Source organism: Coturnix japonica, chromosome 2 (assembly GCF_054131305.1).
Source record: "Coturnix japonica strain WE chromosome 2, WE-NBRP24, whole genome shotgun sequence".
Taxonomy (NCBI): Eukaryota; Metazoa; Chordata; class Aves; order Galliformes; family Phasianidae; genus Coturnix; species Coturnix japonica.
This window is the reverse complement of record NC_140664.1, coordinates 44,184,056-44,205,349: the sequence shown is the minus strand read 5'-3', so window position 1 is coordinate 44,205,349 and position 21,294 is coordinate 44,184,056. Positions and strand designations below refer to the sequence as shown.

The window sequence follows — 21,294 nt, the reverse complement described above, 5'->3', positions numbered from 1 at the left end:
ATCTGGTTAACAACAGCTGCTAGTGCAGCTCACTAAACCAAACAAAGTCAGCATTAGGTCAAATATGTTTCTCTCTTATTTCGAGAGTAAAGCTATGTTTTCCGCAACGTTTGCGTGCAACAGAATACTCTTCATTCATCCATTTTTAAAGAAAATATTTTATTACACCGTGGGGGAAAAAAAAAAAAAGAAAAAAAAAAAAAAAGAAAAAAAAAGCATAATCATCCAAAGTTCTTATTGTTAAAAAAATTGAAAATTTATTTTAGACAACACATCGGTATATTCTGTTCCGCGTGGGAATGATAAGAAGGCTCTATATCATTACTAGATATTGCACAGTCTGATAGAAAAAAAAAACAAATCACATGATCTTGGGAACCATCTCACATTATGAAAAACCTACAAAGAAAATATTAAAAAAAAAAACAACAAAACAACCAACAACAACAACAAAAAAACCCACACAATCCTTTCTTTCTACAGTAGCTTTAAAGTTTATAATTCTTGGAATGACCATATTCCACTGAAGACCATCTCAGTGACAGGAAGCTTCATTTCAGCAATCCCTTGTGCAAATAAGATTAATAAAAAAAAAAATAATAATAATGCAGTGAAGTCTTTTGATATTGTGTGGGTGGCAATAACCACACAGCTGTTAGATCCCTGCCTGGATAAAAAACAAAATGAGGAAAGAGAATGAAGGGGATTTAGGCCATGAGTTTTGCCTGCAACTCCATCTCTGCCGCCCTCTTGAGTGCAACATCCACCAGTAGCTGGAATCCACTAAAATCCTGGTTAAGGTCTGGTGGGGTTGGAGGAGGAGTGTTAAAGAGCCCGCTTTGCGCATTCGCACCAGGTCCCAGTTTAGAGGCATCCTCGTGGTAGGAGAGGGAGCTGTCTGTGAAGGCGTTGGCCGGGGGCTGCTGCAGGTCTGTGGTCTGGCCTACATCAGCTGGCTGACAAAAATGGAAAGGGGCATCTTTCAATGCAGTCACAGTCGTGTGGCAAATCACCGAGGGCCGAGCCAGGACAGACCCAGGAGACACAGGCTTGGAAGAGGACACAGTCTTGCTGAGAGTGGCAGAGGCAGGAAGGAAGGGGCTCTCCTCCAGCAAGGGAAGGAAGTTCTTTGTGCCCATGGAGGACTCCACCATGCTGCCTTCAGGAAGCTTGGTCCCTCGCCGTGAGATGGTGAACTGGTTTGGGTCTTTGCCGTCCTTCCTCAGCATATCAGGTAAGAGCCTGCGGCGTGCGTTGATAAACCAGTTGCAGACCTGAGAACACAACAAGATCTTAATTTCTACCTTCATTCACTTCCAACTATGTGCCATTAGAGTCGTTGGGTTAGATTGATGACTCCCTCCAAGCAGTTTCCTCAATCGAACAAAAGAGACCATGGGACAAGCTCTGACAAGCCTGGCTGAGACCTTTTCCCTCCTCCCCTCTCTACCCCCAGCTCCTGCTCCTTCTACAGAAAGCCCCGGGACATCTGAAGTCGGCCAGCCTGAGCCCAGAGGTTTAGCTTTTAACCCTGTGCACACACATTAATCTATTAGCCATTGTTCACCGTGCTTAGGTTAATTAACAACAGGAAAACCTTTTCTCTCTGAAGAGGGCCACTCCTCCCACAAATAGTTACTGATTTTCCTTGTTCAACTGACTGTGTCGACAGACATAACACGAATTACCTCACTTAAGTTTGTCCTTGTTTAAATATCAAACCAGTTCCTGGACAATACGGGACAGTTTATAGTTTAACGTCTATTTTTTTTTGTGTGTGTGTGTTTTACTACGTGAAGAAGGTTTTCTTTACGGTATTACACAAAGGGAGTTCTACTTTATAGCCAATTGTGGATTTTGTACTAACGAATTAATCGGACGAAAAGAAAAAAAGCCCAGAAGCCAACAAGAACACTACATTTAGCATCTCTCAAAAGCAGGTTTTGCATAAGCTTTCCTGCAATCACCTTCCATGAAATGGGAATAAGCAATTGCTCACAGCACTCCCACCAAAGGTGATCAAAAAAGGAAAGAATGATGAGTCCAGGGGACCTTACAGCTGCTGCTGGGTGAGAATCCAAAACCAGCCACATAAAAGCCTGATCACACCCATGCTAATGCACTCGAGTAGCTCTATCCGTATCTATCAGTTGTTTCACTGATCTTAATGGAACTCATCGTACACATAATTATAGATGTTCACGTTCTGTGGGAATGGGCCTCAAGTTGCAGTTTTAGAGGCAGAGTGATATGCTCGGCTCTGCATCTATCACCGTAAAGCTTCTGTTGACAAATGAATCCTTTCTCCTCACAATAAATTACCACACACTGACACTTTATGTCTTTTGGGTCCCAATTCTGCAAAAAAAAATTAGCATGCACATTCAAATTCACAACTGTCTGTTCTCCCGAATATGTCATTTTATTCCCAGTAAACAAAGATCATCATAACACACCTCTCATCTGCATTTGCCCTTAAAGCTGCCATCAGAAATAGAATAAGGAATGTTTAAAAAAAGAGAAGCAGAAAAGGAAAAAAAAACAACAACATGAAACATCACATGATGTGCAAACATTCACATCAGTGACTAGACGACAAGTAAATGAAGAAGAAATCAGAAAACAGCTCCTATAAACTAAAGAACTGCTTTATTTGAATACCTGTAGTGTGGAGAGGTGTGTTTGCCGGGATAACAGCACTTTTTCTTGCTCTGAAGGATAAGCATTGTAGCGGTGCTCATAAAGCCAGTCCCGAAGAATCTGCACGGACTCTTTGGGTAGGTTGCCACGTCTCCTCCGTTTGCTCGAGCCAGCAGATGAGGAAAGATCCAGTGGGACATCCATAGTGTCATCATCCTCTGTTTCACTGCCTGATATTGCAACTACACCTGCAATTACAAAAGACGAGCACAATCAGCCTCCCACCTCAGGAAATTACTTAGCTCCAGCGCTTCATGGTTCAGACTTGTGTTATATTCAGCACTTTTACCACAAATAGCGGCACAGCCTGCTTTATGGGGGATCTGTCCTGTAGTGTTAACTTGTCAGGCTGTAGCTTTACTGCCAGTTGAACAAGAAGTAGCACCAATGAGCTGTTCCTAAGGGAATTCTCTGTAAACCCTCATTTTCGTTCCCCTAGCAACCTTTTATCTACTGCTTGTTATCAGATAGCTTCTATCTAATGCCAATATTGTCCAAATTTGCTTGCTATGGTATGCATGCATTCAGCACTCTTCTCTTCAAGGATAACCAGGGGCTGGGCAAAGGGCCAGCAGACGAGAACTGAAAACCCATACACCCAACTCCAGTGGCGGGTTATTTAATTACCCCTTAAAATGCTGATGCTTCCCTCGTGAGAGGGATAGCTTGGAGATTTTTTTATAAATTAATAGTTCATCTCGGATCTCCTGAGGAAGAAAAGAAAGAAAGGAAAACTGTGTCTGCCTTCGCTCTCAAGTAGATATTTATTCAATAAAAAGTGCAGGATAAGGGAAGAACCAGGTGCTGTAGTCATGTACAAGTGTACCAGCATGACAGATGATAGACTTCTAAAACGTAATTGCATTTCAGTATCAGAATGCTGCAATTGTTAGAAAAACAAACAATTAATTGTCCCCTTCTGTATACCACACTACTTCACAGAATCACAGAATTGTAGGGGTTGGAAGGGACCTCTAGAGCTCATCGAGTGCAACCCCCCTGCCAAAGCAGGCTCCCTACACCACGTCACACAGGTAGGCGTCCAGGCGGGTCTTGAATATCTCCAGAGAAGGAACACTCCACCACCTCCCTGGGCAGCCTGTTCCAGTGCTCCATTACCCTCACTGTAAAGAAGTTCTTCCGCACATTCGTGCGGAACTTCCTATGCTGTACTTGCATCCCATTACCCCTAGTCCTATCCCCACACACTAGATGACTACTTGATGCTACATTAGGTAATTAAAAAGAAACAAAGTATTTAACAGTCAACAGCTAGGAAGGCTACAATTTCCTCCTTCTGTAGAATATACAAGGCGCTGAGGAAACTATCATAAAATACATTAAAAACTTTTAGTAGTCACCAGGTTGAGCTCACCTTATAAAATGCACATAGATCTAAACAAGACAGCACCCATTTCAATTAGCACAACCCAATACTAATTTCAAGTGAGAATATATTAACTTTCAGAAGTGTCTTCCAGAAAAAAAGTCGAGAACAAGAAGCCCATAATCTCCTTCTGTAGTTTGTATTTCATGTTGGGGGTGGGGGAAAGAAAAAGGAACTTGCTCATTCATGACATCAAAATTAAAAACATGAGCAGTAAAAGCCAAGTTAAATGGCAGAAGTTAAAAAAATAGAATAAAAATGTATGTGGGCTACTACCCATAATTCAAAGATTCTGTTTAAGGAAAGAGTTAGCCCTGAAATTTAATACATGCACATGGGAAAGCATACAACTATATAAAGCAATAGGAAAAAAAGGGGTGTGTGCAACTGTTGCTCATTACTTCCCAGTGCGTATGGAGGGTAGGATTTCCCCCCACACCTTCAAACCGTGACCAAAGCTGATACTGCAAGTTGTTGCCTTTCTTCCTCTTATTTATGAGAAGCTTCGATATCCTTAAATTTGGTTTAAGTCACTCAGATCTCAATGCATATTTTGGACACGCAAACATTCCCAAGAGAACTATCAATCTGCAAAGTGTCTGGCATCCTTACTTCAGTAACTCACTTAGTATTGTTTTCCTTCTCTCAACTGCTGATTTATGGAACCGTCAAACACCAAACTGACATACCAAACTTTTCCTGGGATGATTTGCCACATAAATTATCCAAGTCACAGCACAAGAACAATAGGATAATATTCAAACGGCCTATACGAGATAAACCCCAAATGATGTAAACAGGTTCTTAACTCACGTAGAAAGTATGTCAAGTTTCCTTTAAAATGATTCTGAGCATCCTCTTCTCTATTTGTAATAGTTTCATGCAAAGTGCTGTCATGCCCGCAGTCTAACCTGAGAACATGTCTTGCACAACGGGGTCCTCTGGAGCCGTAAGTAGCACTTCTTGGAATGAAGTCACGCACAGACAGCACGATAGCTCTGCAAAGCAACTCATGCCTCCCAGACGGAACTTAAAAACTAGCTAAAACTAGCCTCCATTATTCAGACAGTGTTTTCAAGTGTGCTGCCCTTGTTTGTCAGAAACAAGAAGCCTTGCAGCACTTGAGTGGGTTGGGTTTTTTGTTTGTTTTTAAATATAATAGGCCAGACAGGACTTTGGAAGAAAACAGGGAGAGGCAAACAGTGAAAGCTGGAAATAAGGAGCCAAAGAAACTACTCCTGTGAGAAAATTAGGTGTCTAACAGCCCGTGAGCCATATTTACATGGCACAACGACAAGTCCTCCAGACACACCACTGCCCCGCTTGGCCTGACTTCCCCAGGACCTAAAAGCACAGCTGCAGCAATCTGCTGGAGCTGGATATGAGAAAACTGCCTCAGCAGCAAAACTTGTTCCAAAACTGTTGCTCTTTTTCACTTCTTCACTAGGAGAGTGGTTAGGCCCTGGAACAGGCTGCCCAGGGAGGTTGTGGATGCCCCGTCCTTGGAGGTGTTCAAGGCCAGGTTGGACGGGGCCCTGGGCAACCTGATCTAGTAAATGTGCATGTTTGGTGGCCCTGCCAGGCAGGGGGTTGGAACTACATGATCCTTGAGGTCCCTTCCAACCCGGGTCATTCTGTGATTCTGTGATTCACCTGAAAAAAAAAGTGGCAAAACACTAAAAGGCAGCAGCGTGAAAACGCTTCTGTGTTTTGCAAACCCGATCTTCAGCCATAGCACTCCTGAAGTAAAAGTTGTCTTCTGACTAACCACAGCCTACCTAGCAAGGAATGAGTCAACGCAGAGCCTGCCCTTTGGCCGGCTCACTCGGCGTGTCATATGAATTGACAGAGCGAGTCAGTGACACAGAGCAGGTTGGGGTGAGCAGGAAACCCAGTGTGTTACAACTTCTCCTCATTTAAATGAGCTCATTTAAATAGAGCAGCAGCCCTCTGAACTTTGTGCAGATAGCTCGGCTCGGCGTGGCTGCAGGAAGTCCTGGCGAGAAATCTCGCACGGCCCCAGCTGATATTTTTTACTAGAGCAGGAGCCACGTTGTTGCTGTCAAAGCTCTGTTTTCATTAAAGCATTCCTGCTGATTACAACCCAGCTTTGTTTTTCCTTCGTGTTAGTAATCAGGCTATTCGCTGCTGGCTTCCTGTTTTAACAGGGCCAAACTGAAAAGGTTTCTGGCCAAGCTCCACTGCCAGACCCATTGGCTTACTGCTATTTACGCCCAGAATAAAGGCTAGTGGACACGCCGAGCAGCCCCAGCTGACCTACTAATTTATTTCATCTTAAAAACAAGCCAGTGTCAGGTTACTTTCTGTCTTCTCTTGAACACGTTCAACTAAACAGAAACGCTGCTTTCACATGACTAAGCCAAAGCAGCTCGGGCATGCCAGCAGAGGGCTGGGGATGAGTGGAGCAACACCACAGGGCTCCATTCCCACCACCACCCCACGGATGAGCAGTATATGTCCACCGAGGGGCTTCACCAAAGAGCTACACAACCACCATCCCTTCCTATCACATTAGTTTATCCTCCCAGCTGCAGCCACATATATAGGTTAGTTGGACACCGCAGAATCACAGAATGACCCGGGTTGGAAGGGACCTCAAGGATCATGTAGTTCCAACCCCCCTGCCTGGCAGGGCCACCAAACATACACATTTACTAGATCAGGTTGCCCAGGGCCCCGTCCAACCTGGCCTTGAACACCTCCAAGGACGGGGCATCCACAACCTCCCTGGGCAGCCTGTTCCAGGGCCTAACCACTCTCCTAGTAAAGAACTTCCCCCTAACATCCAACCTAAATCTTCCCTCTTTTAACTTAAAGCCATTTCCCCATGTCCTGCTATTGTCCGCGTGCTGTCACAGCCCCAAAACTAATGGAAACAGAGCAGACTGCTCCCAGGGCCCTGTGTACAACCCTGGGCTCAGCACCCGATGGCCAACAGCTCTGAAACCACTCGAGAAGAACAGCGAGAACTAAAGCTGATTTCAGAATGGACCGCTGCTCCTTAAGGCGTCACGCCGAAATACTCGAGGGGGAGGGCGAAGTATTCGGAGTGGCTGAGGCGAAGCAGGAGTTAAGCAAGTGCAACATTCGAGCTATTAGGGAAAAAAAAAAACACCACCACCGTCCCATTGTGTCGAGGAAGAGCTTCGCAGAGGAAGTGGCACAGGCCAATTGTTATTCAAAACAGGACAAAGTTACCACAAGAAACAAATCTCTGCCCTCCAGAGAGGAGGCAGACAAAACAATCACCTTCTGGAAAGCCTCCCACCCCACCCGGCGGGGCTGAGCGAATTGAAACGGGATTGTTAGGAGCACAGATAAACAGGACGGGTCCCATCTACGGCTCAGGTCCTGTCGTAACCGAGCTCGGTAGGATTCCTCACATGTATCAACTTGAGCACATGCCTGGCCCTTCGCAAGAGAGTATTCGAAAGGTAATTAACAAGCTGAGTATGTTCAGCGCGATCGCTATCAGCTTATTATTTGCAAATGAAACCCATCCAGCGAGTTGTCCTCGGGGTTTTAACCCACAGCCTGATAGCAAAAAGGAAAAAGAGGGGGGAAAAAAAAGGAGATCTAACTAAAGTTGAATGTGAGTTTAAAAGCCAACAACAAAAAGAAATCAGCTTAAAATTGTTCAAAGTAACCGCGATCTGCATGAGGGAATTTCCACTGTAAAGAAAAAAAACAACGCACAAAAAAACTTTTCCTTTGAGTTCATTTCATAATTGAGGAACCAGCTCGTTTGCTTCCCCTCGCGCTTCACAGCTTGAGCTGTGCTGCTTTTAAAGCGGCCACTCTCGGCTACGCTGTACGTTTGTTTGCCTCCTTCAAACGGGATTTTTCTAGGGCTGAGAGCAAGAAATCCCAAACAAAGTCATTCTTCCAAACTTTCCAGCGAGGCTCGGACGGCCCCAAGCACAACACAACAAAGGCTCCAGCCTCAACACTTCGCACTCGTCCCATCCCTTCTCCCCTCCTCCCGCTCGGTACCAGGCAGAGCCCCCGGCCCCTGTGCGGAGCTGCCCCTCCGGCACGTCACCTCCTATTGTCCCTATTGTTCCCAGCCCACAACTTGCAGCCCTCGGAGCGGCTGGCTCGCACAAAGACCTACACATGCATACCTAGAAACGACGTCAGCACTTTTCACACGCGTTTATTTCGGGGGGGTGGCAAGAACAACAGTCGAAAGTGTGGGGAGTTTGGTATTTCGGCAACCGGCGGCTGCCCTCGGGGAGAGGTCTGAACAATGGAAGCAACAGCAGACAGGAAACCAGCTCACCACCGCTGTGCAAATAGGGAGCATAGGAATGTCCTAAAAATAACCGGGCTAAATTAATTCAGCGAAATCATACAGGAGGGAAAAAAAAACACAACACCGTGCCTAAGAACGAGGTGACGAATCGCAGCCTACCTGAGGGCTGCGACACGCCGAGTCAGCGCCGTGCCCTCAAATCACTGCAAAGGGGGACGGGGAAGGGGGGAGTACGAGGGGGGGAAGGTCGAGGGGCTGCGAACCGCCGAAACTTGGTTCTTTGTGCCCCGGGTCCCTTTGTGAGCGGCTGATCCGAGCAGCCCGAACCAACTGCACGGCCCCGGGGCGCTGAGTAGCGCCGCTCCAACGCCGCCTCACAACGGCACGGACGCGCCTCGCCAACTTCTTGCTCGCCGCTGCGGCCGGGCTCTGATTTAAAGCACTTAAAGCGCGGCCGCCAGCTGAAAGTTTGCTGTCTGTACACCCACACACAAAGAAAACCCGCTGCGGTGGGGGTGGGGGGGGAGCAGTCTTCTTTCTCCCTTTAACCCTAAGCGCGGGGAAACTTTCCCACTCTTCAGGGCAACGAGGGTAGGGGAAAAGCGGCACTATAGGAGTGATAGAATTCTGGCTTCCAAGCCGCAGACAAAGAGCGGGGCTGAGCGCCGACCCCCGCCTCGCAGCGGGGCAGCGGGACGGGGAGGGCGGACAGCGACCGCCGAGCAACGGCCGCGAGCGGCGCCAACGGCCACTGCGGCTCCGCGGGGAACGCGGGCGGGAAGAGCGAGCGGCGGCCGCTGTCACGGCGGGTCCGAGCGGAGCCCGGCACGTACCTCGTTTACTTTTCATCGTGTCGGCGATGGGCCGCCGCGCTCCGGGAGGCGAGGCGGGACGCTGCTCCGCTTCTCAACTCGGCGACGAGGAGGAGGAGGACGGCGAACAACCGCGGCTAAGCGGCCGGTCCGGGGCCGCGTTGCTGCCAGGGAGCCGCGGGATTCCGCCTACCCTGGGGGCTTTCCGGCCGTTGCGGTCTCGCTTCGCCTTTGTTCCTTCCTCGTGAAAGTGGGAGAAGGCACGGGAGGAAAAGGTGCGCGCGGCCGCCCTCCCCCTTCCCGCAGTGACTGAGGCAGAGTCACCCGGAGCTACGCTCGCACTCGCGGCGCTGCCTCCTCCCTCCTCCCGCCGCCTCTCCCCTCCCCTCCCAGGCGCGGCAAGAGGGAGGGAGGGCCGGGGGGCACGCTGCTCCTGCACACACACACACACACACTCACACACACTCACTCGGCAGCCCGCCCGCCTTTCTTGCAGGCAGGCGTTTGTTTGATCGTTAAACTGGAAGGAGAAGGGGCCGAGCGGAGGGGGGAGGTTTTGACAGCTGCCCTTGACTCGCCTCCTCCTGTTGCTGCCGGATGAACCACCCACTCCTCCGCAGAGAAGAAAGGAGAATGTGTGCGGAGCCCTCCGAGGAGCCCCACACCCCGCCCGGCTCCGCGGGGCCCCTCCGGTGTCGCCGCCGCCCCCTCCCCGGGCAGGCGCGTCCCTTTCGGGGTTTATTTTTACACCGGGCCGTTTGTGCCCCCGCTGCTCGGTGGATGTTGCCGTGACACACTCTGGTAGCGAGAGAAAAGTCTCTCGGCTTGACTCATCCCTCTCGGGCGAGCACGTGGTGCAGCAACAGTTTATTTTCCTCCTGAGATGAGACAGACGCGACCCGCCAGCGGCTCCGCTTCACGCTCCCGGTTGTTCGGGGGCTGCCCGCAGAGCACAGGGGGGGAAGGGGAAGGAAGGCACGGAACGGAGTGGGGCCCTGCGGACAGGTCGCGCGTGGAGAGCCACGAGCTGCTCAGCGCTGCGTGGCCGCGTGTGTTTGTTGTACTGCTGCAGGGCCACGTGCTGCAGGCGGCTGATGAAATCACGGAGTCCTACGGCAAAACAGCGCTCCTTTCCTCCCCCACATCCTCATCCCATCCCATCCTCCCCCCCCCCCTCTGCCTCCCTCTCGTACGTCCACAAAGACGCGCATTCACCTCCGAGCGGGAAACGGCCGCGTTTCAACAGCGAACCCTCCCAAGCACCTCGTAACTATTTTTACATAGCGTCATTACAGCGACCTTGCCGGAGATAAAACAGCTGTTACATCCTGAGCGAGGGACTCACGCGGCGGGCGGCTGTTGAGCAATTCCGGCCCGCAAGGCCGGCTCTCCGCTACCCTCGGCTCTGCCCAACGGGGAGGGCTGGGGGGGTGAGAGCTGAGTCACGCCGTTACCCGCCGCCCAACCGCCCTCGGTGCGTGCCCGCGTCCCGCAGAGCAGCTCCCGCCGCTCCTCCGGCCCCGCTTTTGTTTTTGTTTCTCTCTCTGTGTGTTTTTTAAAGTCCCGCTCCCCAGCTGTGAGGGCTGACTCTTGAAACCGGCGCTTTCAGCCGTCCGTGCTCGGTCGTGCCAAAAAAGTAACGACGGGGAGCGAACAAAAGACATGTCAAGGATCTGAGGAGGCGTTGCTGTATGGCCCTGGGGCTGCTGACGAGTAGTGAACCAAACTCTTCCCTTTTTCTTCTGGCCAAGGGGGAAAAATAACGCTTTACTCTCACACCGAGCCGAAGCTTGTTTTTAATAGCGCTTCTTCCAGCCTACCAAGTACAACGTACCCACGGAGGATTTTCTTTTTTACTTTTTTTTCCCCAAGTTGTTAGTAGATTTAAGTGTTGAGGGGGTGTGTCCATAGTTGAAACTACACGGAGAGACAGAAAGTGTCCAGTGCACTGTGCAGTTTGGATTGCAGCCCCCAGGACAAGGTTAGAGCAGGTCTTGTTTATGGATTCTAGGGGGAAGTTCTTCACTAGGAGAGTGGTTAGGCCCTGGAACAGGCTGCCCAGGGAGGTTGTGGATGCCCCGTCCTTGGAGGTGTTCAAGACCAGGTTGGACGGGGCCCTGGGCAACCTGATCTAGTAAATGTGTATGTTTGGTGGCCCTGCCAGGCAGGGGGGTTGGAACTACATGATCCTTGAGGTCCCTTCCAACCCGGGTCATTCTGTGATTCTAGTTTATTCTAGCACATGGAGGCTCTGAGAGGCGCTGGAAGTGAGTAGAGCGGGTAAAGCTTGCTATTAAGTAGGGTGGTTGGAAGCAAACTGCTGTAGCCTTCTCTAAAAGTAAAGATTTGACCCACCTGAAAGAAGATTATATCTAAAGAGGTAGCAGGTGAGCTTGTTGCGTATTCTGAGTTGGAATTGTAAGGATAGGGAGCAACCTGATGTTTTTTTTTCCAATGAATTCAGTTAACTGGTGGCCCTTAAGTTGTTGATGGGTTTTTGGTATTCATAGGCAGAAGCAGTTGATACGTAAGAAAACACATAACTTTCCACACTTTTTTTTTCCCCTTCCACAGGTTGGCAAAGCTGCAGTTTTAGTATTACTTAATCTGCTGGAGCTGTATCAGCACTAATAATCATATCTCATGCTGCTCCCCGAACAACTTTTGGCTTCTGTGCAGCTCCTTGGGTAAGCAGCGCTGTATGCATACACGTCAAGATAGGTCTGTACCAACAGGTTTGAACAGCCTGGTTTAGCGTGAGCAAGTTCAGCTCTGTCTGGATCTGTCTGCATAGACATGCTATAGGTATTTGTAGAACTAGATTCTAAGAAGGGAGAGAAGTAAAATTGGAGGGGCTAGATCTTGTACTACGCAATAACCCTCTGTATCAGAGGTTTATCTGTGTTCTGTGGTGATGTACGCTTGTTTCTGCCCTGTCACGCTGTCACATGTGATATCTTACATGCTTCTGACTTACAAGTGTTGCTGTGAGGTCCCATGTATGCCTAACTACCCCTGAAGTCTCCAAGACTGTGTTTTGATATCAAACCACTACAGGCAGCAAAGATCTAGGCCTTATGGGTATTTTTTTATCACCGCTAGAGTTTCCCATTCATAAAATGGAGGGTGGTACATTTTTCCAATTTATAAGACCTTATGAAAATAAAAACACTGATCTTTGTGGAACTTCGAAATGCCATTGTAATGTTTGTTAGAAAATGTTATACTTTATATTCAGAACAGAATTAAGTAGCGTTCAATAAGTTAAGCCAGTTATGCTTTTGTCAAGGTGAATAAAATGATGGAACAAATAACTGTTCTTTCAGTGAATATCTCTGTCCTGTGGACAGCAAAACAGGAGTTGCTATCGGGCACACCCAACCTTCACCTTTTCTTATCCATGACATTGACTAATCTCAGAAGTTCTGGAGGAAAAGGAGAGGCTGCAGAAGGCAGAGGTGAGGTAATATTTTCCCATAAACGTTCTTTCCTAATCTGTAATAGATAGAAGCCCTGAAGCAATCGTTTCATATAACTTATATCATGGTGGATGGTTTGTACAGTAGAATAAATGTTTAGTATCTATATAGTAAGGTATTGAAACTCTGAAATGGCAGTCAGTGGCAAGGTACCATGTTGAAATGTGAATTACATAAAAAAGACTTTTGAATCTTATTTTTTCTTATCTATTTACTTCATTGAATATCCTCTTGTGCTTTGAAACAAAGAAAACAGGAGTTCCTGTTTTTTACCTTCTCTGTACCGTTCAGAAGTGCTTTCATCATGTCTGCTTTCCGAGATAAAATTTTTCAGTCTTCTCAGTCTCTTATGAGAATTACTCCCAGTCTTTGATTGTTGTCTTGGTTCTTTCCCAAGTCTATTTAGTCCCATTTTCCAGTAAGAGTGATTTATGCTTAGAATACTGTATGCAGCACAGTTATGCCCCTGGTTACAATATACGTCTTTGAAACTGCTTCTTGACCTATTTCGTATGGAATCCAGAAAGTTAGGCTTTACTTTTGGCTACTGCTGCATACTAAGCGGAGGATCTTAACAACCTGGGAGAGTATGTAGCTTGTTTGAAGTTTCTCTTGTACGTGGCTTTATATTTGTCTTGATGCTGAGCCACTTTTGTCATTGCATTGTTCATTCATGCAACTGAAATCACCACAAATCTCCCTTTTCCCAAATACATTTCTGTTAGTTGCAAGCTTTGGCACTTCATTGTTCTTTACCTGTTCTGATTTCTCCTTCTCACTGGTCAGAGTTTATATATAAAAAAATAATTGGATTGAATAAGGACCTGAACTCAACCTGCTGTCAACCTTTTTGTCATAATAAATATTAGCCATTTAGTCTTACGCTGTGATTCTCTTGCTCCAACCACATTTTCATTCGTGACTATTATTTGCCTTTCCCTCAGCCTCTTCTTTTTAACATGTTGCTCAGAACCTCGTGAAAAACCTGTTGGAAGTCTCAATTATGCCAACCAGCCGTGCCCTTATAACTGGAATGCAGTTTGCTATCTCTGTAAAGGCAAAAACAGGTAAATCAAAGTTGTGAAGACAATCTTTAATGCTTCAGAACTTACAGACAGTAGACTTTGCAACCTGAATGTGCTTTTTGCTTTGTGTGAACTCTTGTGCTTGTCAAAGGTGAAACAGGAGGGGAAAAAAAATCCTATATGTGAAATTGCACTCGATTCCTGTCTTGTATGACATCAAGTTTGTAATGTTTTGGTTCTCAGTATGGACTTCAGTGTGGATTCAAGGTAACAAGAGGTAGTTCTTGATGAACATTAGCCACTGGAGTGATACCATGTTTGCTGCTGAGGGTATCAGATATACAGTGGCAAAGAGCAATAGGGGCTTCTATAGCAGGTTTTTGTGCAGTGGGGCCTCCTTAACTCTTCTCTGTGCCAGCCCTTGCTCCCTCATCTCCACATAGTTCTCCCCAGCATCTTTGCCTCAGTATAGAAGCTTATGGAAGTAGAATATTACCAAGATTACTATAGATGCGACTTAAATACATGCAGTAATGTTGGTTATGAGACAAGGCTGAAACTTCATCAGTGGCATCATTGCTTCTACTCTGAGACTAAAAACTGCATAGATCCTCTGGGGAGTGGTTTGTGAAGCTTGCATTAGTGTAAAAGTTTATAGTTTGAAGTCAGACCACTGTTTAAGATTAAAATGTAGAACTGAACTATAGGTTCAGTATTGCTTGGAATAAGAGTGTTCACTTTCAGTTTTTAACCTAAGATAAAAGGTAGACAAGGATAAGACCTCAGGTGTGTATTTCTACTGTTTGTGAAGCAGTTATTGTTTCTGTCCACCATTGGCACCTCTCATAACCTGCTTTACCTTCTTGTCTAAGGTAGGGGAGAGCTCGTGCTGTGTTCTTACCTGTAGCATGCAAGTGGGCATATCATAATCAACGTGACAAATGACATGATTGACAGTCTCAGCCTAGTTTAAGAACTTGAGGCATGCAAGGAAACAGATCCTTTCCTGAAATTTGAAACTGTAGGTGCAATATATGTAATCAGTTTTTTTCTTATCTGTAAGATGTTAAGCAAGTAAAGTGGGTATGGCTGACCAAAAAAAATTGTTTGGGAATTTATATATTTTTTTCTTTTTTGGGCGATAGCTAACGTGCTTTTACCACAAACTGGTTAGTGCATTCTGAGGACCAGGCAGAAGGGCTCACTGCAAAAGTACCCCAAGCAAGAGTGACTTTGCTTAGCTGACCTTGTCAAAATAAATACTTGAATGTCTATCTCCACTAAAATTTTTGAACCAACAAACTGTATCTAACTGTGCAAAAATCACCCAATAAAGCCAATGAAAACAAAGCCTAAAAGATGTCAGCACTTGGCAGCTGATATTTTGGGAGGGGCGGAATGCTTTATTTAATAGGAAACAACTCCGAGTAAGTCTGCCTCTGCGCTCTTCCATTCTGTTTACTATAGTCTAGTCTTAGCAAAATAACTTAATGGATCAGCCATGTGCTTGGTTAGCTTCTGCACTAGAAATTTGCCTTTTTTTTTTTTTTTTTTTTTTGGTGGTTTTTATTTTAATTATTCTATTTCAGAAACATTATTTATACACAACAAGGTAAAATTCGCTTTGCAGAAGCACAAGACTGCAGTCATAATGAATTATTTTACTAAATATTATTTGGTGTAACATTAACCAATGTATGATCTGTGAATTAACAAAGTGATGGTACCAGAATCTAATAGAAGCAAATGGAGTACTAGAGAATAAAAGGGTTCAGAACATGGGCATCTTAAAAGTCAGCTTTATGCTTGGGTGAAAGGAAGTTATTTGCTAGAGATGCACAATTGCCATTCTGTCTTTGAGGTGGAAGGCTTATGTAGAAAATATCTTTTGAGACCTCTGATTTTCCATGTCTTTTTAGAAGAATATAAGCACGAGTATTATGCATTGATTATAATAGTACAGAAAAACCTTTTCAGATGTGTTACCTTGTGTTGAACAGAGATTGAAAGGATGTGGCCTAATTAAAAAAAATAAATAAATAGCGAGACTTTATGACAGGCTGCAATTAAACACTGTATGTTGCAATTAGAAAAGCTTTTATTGCTTTCTCTACACTATACTTGCTCTGAATACTGCAAGTTTTATTTTCAAAGTTGTCAGCTTTGTACCTCCACTGGCATTTACTTTTCTGCAAACAGAATATTCTTTCAGTATTATAGATGTTACAGGGAGAATGAATTCTCTTCAGTGACCGGTCAGATTTGCAGTGTGGAGGCGCAGCTTCATCAGTTGGAAGGTAAAATTGAGCTATTTTATTCACTGAGCATTTATATACAAAGTACTTGACGGAAAGATTCATTTCCTGCTTGAGAGGCCCAGCAAACAGGAACAAATGTATAGAATTAGGTAGTACTGCTTCTGTCTTGCAGGTGATGCTGATGAACTGCTACTTTCAGCTGGGTGGGGCAATGAAAAGGGTATTTTATGTCTAGAAAAGAGTTACTTTTTTACTGCTGGAAAAGGCGTGTTGGGTTTTTAAAGTGATAGGTAATGGGTGTTGGCTAACTTTCTGTAAAATCCTAGACATTGCCTGAGGCTCTCAGCCTTCTGAAGGCAAATGCACATTGTGATGATTCGGGACAGTTCCTGTCTGGAGTTATGATTTAGAGAGTCTAAACCTGCATGTGGCCAAGCCAAGAAGGAAACAACGAAAGAGCTGCAGTCCAAGGAAATGAGTTTGACCATGACCACAGCTTTGCTGATTTATTTATTTATTTATTTATTTGTTGTTATTATTATTATTTCCCTCTTTATTATTTCTTTAGAGAAGTTTGTAGCAATTGGACTCCTACTTTCTCAGCCTCTGTACTTTAATACTGGAGGAAATAAGCCAGGTGTTTATACTTGAGTTTAAACACAAATGCTGAAGGGTTGCAGGTAAAGGAGGACTGAATGGGGGAGGGAAACGGGAGTGTGGGTTATCTACAGCCACTATGGCTGATGTTTTTGAGTGTGAATGGTGTTTGCAGGGTCTATGTAGTGTGCCCTTCCTATGTGTGTTCATCAAATCCAGCACTTCTCAGGACAAGCTTTGGATGTACAGAGGCCAGCCTGAAAGATGAAAAGGGCTACCTCTCACTGAAATAAGCCCATCTGGCCAATGATAATCTAAACACCATGAGGAAAAAACACATGTGAAGGTATTTAACTGGATATTTCTTGTAAATGCTGAACTATTGTATTATCATAGAATGGCTTGGGTTGGGAGGGACCTCAAAGGTTATCTAGTTCCATCCACCCTGCCACTCGATCAGACTGCCCAGGAACCCACCAAGCCTGGCCTTGAACACTTCTGGGGATGGGGTATCCACAACTTCTCTGGGTCCCTCATAGCCCTAAGTAAAATGATTTAGTCGTTTTTAATCATAAAGGTTAGACTGTAAGCCAGAATCATCCATGGGTCTGGATTTCTGGAACGTGGAAGTTAGCAATATTTAGTATTGTGGGTGGCCTGTAAGCAATTTGTGACAGGTAGTTTCTTTTCTGCAGGGCAACCTGTCAGAAAGCAATTTTCAGTGTCAGAAATGCACTTGTGGTCACACGGATCTCAAGATGCAACGACTCCATGGATGTCTATCTCATGGACCATGTGGGACTTGTGACAACACTATAGGATTTGTTGGTGTTGTTAATGATAATCTTCATTACTAGGATCTTTTTGGGGACACAGTCATCTCAGATGCAAGAAATCACACCCAAGGACATTCTTGGTCTTTCATTGGTGCTCAGTGGCCTGCAAAATTAGGTGTTAAAGAACACTTATCTGTGGGTCTAGTCCTGCAGTAGGCAGAACCAGGCTGATCTTCCAAAGAAATGTGTAGTAACTGCCCTGGAACTTTGGGATATGATGGTGGTGGGTTATGAGACACTGACATGTAAGCAGTTGAGTTGGGATCCTCAATGTGAGTGCATTTTCAGCCTGACTGAATGCAGCCTTGGACTGAAAACTGGGTTAGTGGTGTGTGTATTTCATGCCTTGATAAGACGGGGACCCTTAAGAAAGAAGTGAAGCTAGGTGAACAAACTGTATACTTACAGAGCAAATGCAAATCTTTATATAGCTGTTAATTGTATGTTGACCTGATAGGTGTTAAGACCCTTAAATCTGTGTCATCCATCCATCTTTTGCAGCTAAGAAGCACAATGAGAGCAAAACATCCTAAAAGCAGCACTAGGCTCTCTTATACCTACCCAACATCCTAAAAGCAGCACTAGGCTCTCTTATACCTACCCCACCCCACTATCACTTAGTGAGGTGTGACAAAAGCTGACAAGATCATTAGTCTCTTGAGTTGGAATTGAATCACCTGGATGCTAACAGTTTTGTGTGGGATGCTCAAATGGCAGAGGATCTGACATCAGCTGTTCAGAGAGAAACACAGCTGTGGAGCTGTCTGATTAACTGGTTTGTCCTGAAATGTGTATTGGAAGACTACAACATGTTTGAGTGACTTATGTTGAGCTGTTTACAACTTTTCAAGGAGCTACTTGTCTCTTACTTGTGTGCGCTTAAGGCACATTATTGACATCTAAGTCTTCAATTTTTGTGCAGATGAGTCTGAAGACACAAAATCAAAGCAAACTGCATACTGCTGGTCCTTGCTAGTGTTTCTGTATAAAAATCATCTTAAATTGAAATATTTTAATTAACTTCACCTTTGACAGAACTTCTTAGCCCTAAATGTTAAACAAAACCTTTAAAAGTTGCAAAAAAAATATCATTTTCCATTCTGACTTAATAACTGAAAGCTCATTTGCATAAGCAAATTGCAGAGGAAAATGATCTGGGTGTGTTAGTTGACATTAAGCTGAACAAGAGCCACCAGTATGCTCAGGTGGCCAGGAAGGCCAATGGCATCCTAGCATGCATCAGAAGTAATGTAGCCAACAGGAACAGGGAGATGATCATGCCCCTGTGCTCAGCTGTGGTGAGGCTGGATACTGAGTGCTGTGCTCAGTTTTCGGTTCCTCACTTCAAGAAAGACAGCAAGGCCTAGGAGCGTGTCCAGGGAAGGACAACAAAGCTGGTGGTGGGACTGGAGCACAAATCTTATGAGGGACAGCTGAGGGAACAGGGATTATTTAATCCAGAGAAGAGGACGCTAAGGGGAAACTATTGCCTTCTACAGTGACATGAAAGGAGGTTGTGGTGAGGTACAGTTTGGCTGCTTCTCTGCAATAGGACAGGAGGGAATGGCTTCAAGTTGTGCCAGGGGAGGCTCAGGTTGGATATTAGGAAAAACTTATTCAAAAGAAGGGTTGGGCACTGGCACAGGCTGCCCAAGGAGTGATAGAGCCACCATACCTGGAGATATTCAAGAAATGTGTAGATGTTGTACTGTGGAACATGGTTTAGTGGGTAATGCTGGTGGTGGATGGATGGCTGGACTAGGTAATCTTAGAGGTCTTTTACAACCTTAATGATTCTATGATTCTATGAAATTAATGTGTTAGCAGTGTGTTCTCACTTCCATGGAAAGAAACTGCTGCTGGTTTTAATACTAGATACTTGCAGTTAACCCTACTGGATGCAAAGAACTAGGCTCTGTACTGTGAAAAGGTTCACATGTCTGTTTCTATTCATAGTTAACACATCCCACTCATGCTAAAATACATAAGTGCCCAGTCATGCATGATTTTCAGGCGGTTAGCAGGAACTATATTGTCCTGAGTATTGCTAAGCTGGAGGGCTGTTGAGCATTGGCTGCTGGTGGTGAATCTTATTTCTTGTTTTAGAATAAAGATCCCTTTAGTCAGCCCTGATAACTAAGTAGATACTACATGGTAAGTCATGTACAGCACTGAACTGTATGGAAATCTGTGGCCCAAGTGGCAAGAAATACCCTCACTGACTCTTTGGAAGATTTGATGAGAGTGAGGAGGGTTGTTAGTTTATATGATGTATAGACTTTTGATCTGTGTTGGTGTTACAGAGATCTGAAACTCCTGAAATGAATTTATCCCTCTTTTTTTTTCATCCTTAGATTTCCCCTTTAAACAGAAATTTTAATCTGATTCTTTAGCACAGACACTGAGCCATATATTTGAATGAGATGGACATAAGGATTACATAAGACATCACTTGTTTTGTAATTAATCTCATGTTATCTTCCAAAAAACGACACCTTAGAATATTTTTTTTAATAGAGAAAAATAATAATTATGCAAAGTATATTGATCTAATCTATTTTGCTGCTTCATGTTTGTTCAGCAGAGCTGTTTGGAATGCTGCTCTGTTCAATTTGTAGGGATGCGTCCTGGGCTTCTGTGTGTATGCTCTGTTCAGAAGGTTCTGAGAGCTAATAATATGGTCAGGTGAAATGTTAGTTCAAAATATATTTCCTTACCTGTCTTAGTATAGCTCATACGTATAAAACAGCATGTCTTGGTGATGCTAGAGAATTAGACCATGACTTAGTGTTATTGTTTTTATAAATGACTTGGTTACTTTCATTATATAGGATGACGCAAAAGCAAATTAATAAGAGGTAAGTAGAAAGGAAAGGCTTCATTTCTGTCTTCCAAATGTTGTAGTTGTATTGCAAGTACTGGTTCATGTGTGTGCATACAAACGTGTATGTAAACATAATAACATGTCCTGACCTGAACTTCTAACACAGTATGCATGTATCTGTATGTGTAAATATGCACACAGTGCTATTAGTTATATATCTCTGATCTTTGACAATGGCATTTTATCACTGTTCTTTGTTGTCTTACTACCATAATAATCATATATGTGTTGATAATAGACGCTATTTTACAAATTTGGGGATCGTGTTATTTTTGGAATGCTTATTGAATGAAATGCCTAGCAGAAATGATCGCTCTGGTACGTGTGTTATGTCCACATCTGCTGGGAAGTGAGACGCCTCTGTAGAATTTCTTTGTAGACTGGCCAAAATTTATACTGTCCAAATGACACACATCATGCTAAATTAACTTTGAGCATTGGCAGCAGTATGATCTTGTCATTGTGGTATTCCTGCTTCATTGATTAACTGAGGCATGTAGTTTAGATAAAACACTACACTACAGCCATGCTACTTTTCACTCTCAAACCCGACTTCAGATCTTCGTGTCTGTATAACTGTTATCAAAGAATAATAGAATAGCTTAGGTTGGAGGATGCAAAACCTCTGCCGTGGGCAGGGTTGCTAGCTTCTAAATGAGGCTGACCAGAATTCCATTCAACCTGGTCTTGGATGCCTCCAGAGATGGGGCATCCACAATCTCTCTGGGCAACCTGCTCCGGTGCCTCACCACTCCCTGATAAAAAAATTTCTTCTTGATAACTAACCTAAGTCTCTTCTCCACGTTGTTATGTATGACAACTGTGAAGAAAGAATCATGCTGTTGATTGTTTTCATCTGTGCACAGAAGAGATCAAACAGTTTGTTGATTGCTGCTTAGGAATTAGTGTCCACTCTCTATTGGTAGGCCAACGTCAGGAGTAGTTTAAGGCAGACAAAAAGGCAAGCAGGTGTTAGTGGAGATAAATACCACCTTGGTATTGCAGACTGTACAGACAAGTGAGCTTTGTTGAGTGGGGTG

At 44.9% G+C, this 21,294-nt stretch overlaps 1 protein-coding gene and 1 long non-coding RNA gene across 4 annotated transcripts; one reads left to right on the top strand and one right to left on the bottom strand.

Moving 5' to 3' along the window:
• Positions 1 to 142: 142 nt before the first annotated feature.
• TGIF1 (TGFB induced factor homeobox 1) lies at positions 143 to 9,482 on the bottom strand. 3 transcript variants are annotated; one of them, XM_015855362.3, is made up of 3 exons: positions 9,197 to 9,482; positions 2,662 to 2,888; positions 143 to 1,274 (listed from the first exon to the last, which is right to left on the bottom strand). In XM_015855362.3, exons 1-3 carry the CDS (start codon positions 9,210 to 9,212, stop codon positions 708 to 710), a joined length of 810 nt encoding a protein of 269 aa, XP_015710848.1. In that variant the 5' UTR covers positions 9,213 to 9,482; the 3' UTR covers positions 143 to 707. The 3 variants fall into 3 exon arrangements, with proteins under 3 accessions (XP_015710848.1, XP_015710849.1, XP_015710847.1); XM_015855363.3 differs by lacking the exon at positions 9,197 to 9,482 and adding an exon at positions 8,233 to 8,377; XM_015855361.3 differs by lacking the exon at positions 9,197 to 9,482 and adding an exon at positions 4,999 to 5,213.
• A 103-nt stretch (positions 9,483 to 9,585) lies between these two features.
• On the top strand, positions 9,586 to 13,722 carry LOC107310053 (uncharacterized). Its single transcript, XR_014943427.1, has 4 exons — positions 9,586 to 11,156; positions 11,750 to 11,862; positions 12,502 to 12,633; positions 13,599 to 13,722. It is a non-coding gene; the product is annotated as an uncharacterized LOC107310053 (long non-coding RNA).
• The last annotated feature ends 7,572 nt before the right edge of the window (positions 13,723 to 21,294 follow it).

Bases quoted from the DNA above. Each gene is read 5' to 3' on its own strand.
- TGIF1 (XM_015855361.3), bottom strand. From the start codon at position 5,101: ATGAGTTGCTTTGCAGAGCTATCGTGCTGTCTGTGCGTGACTTCATTC. The intron at 2,889-4,998 runs GTTAGACTGCGG...TTGTAATTGCAG, and splicing joins TGTGCAAGACATGTTCTCAG to GTGTAGTTGCAATATCAGGC. The intron at 1,275-2,661 runs GTATTCAAATAA...TTGTGTTCTCAG, and splicing joins CACACCTCTCCACACTACAG to GTCTGCAACTGGTTTATCAA.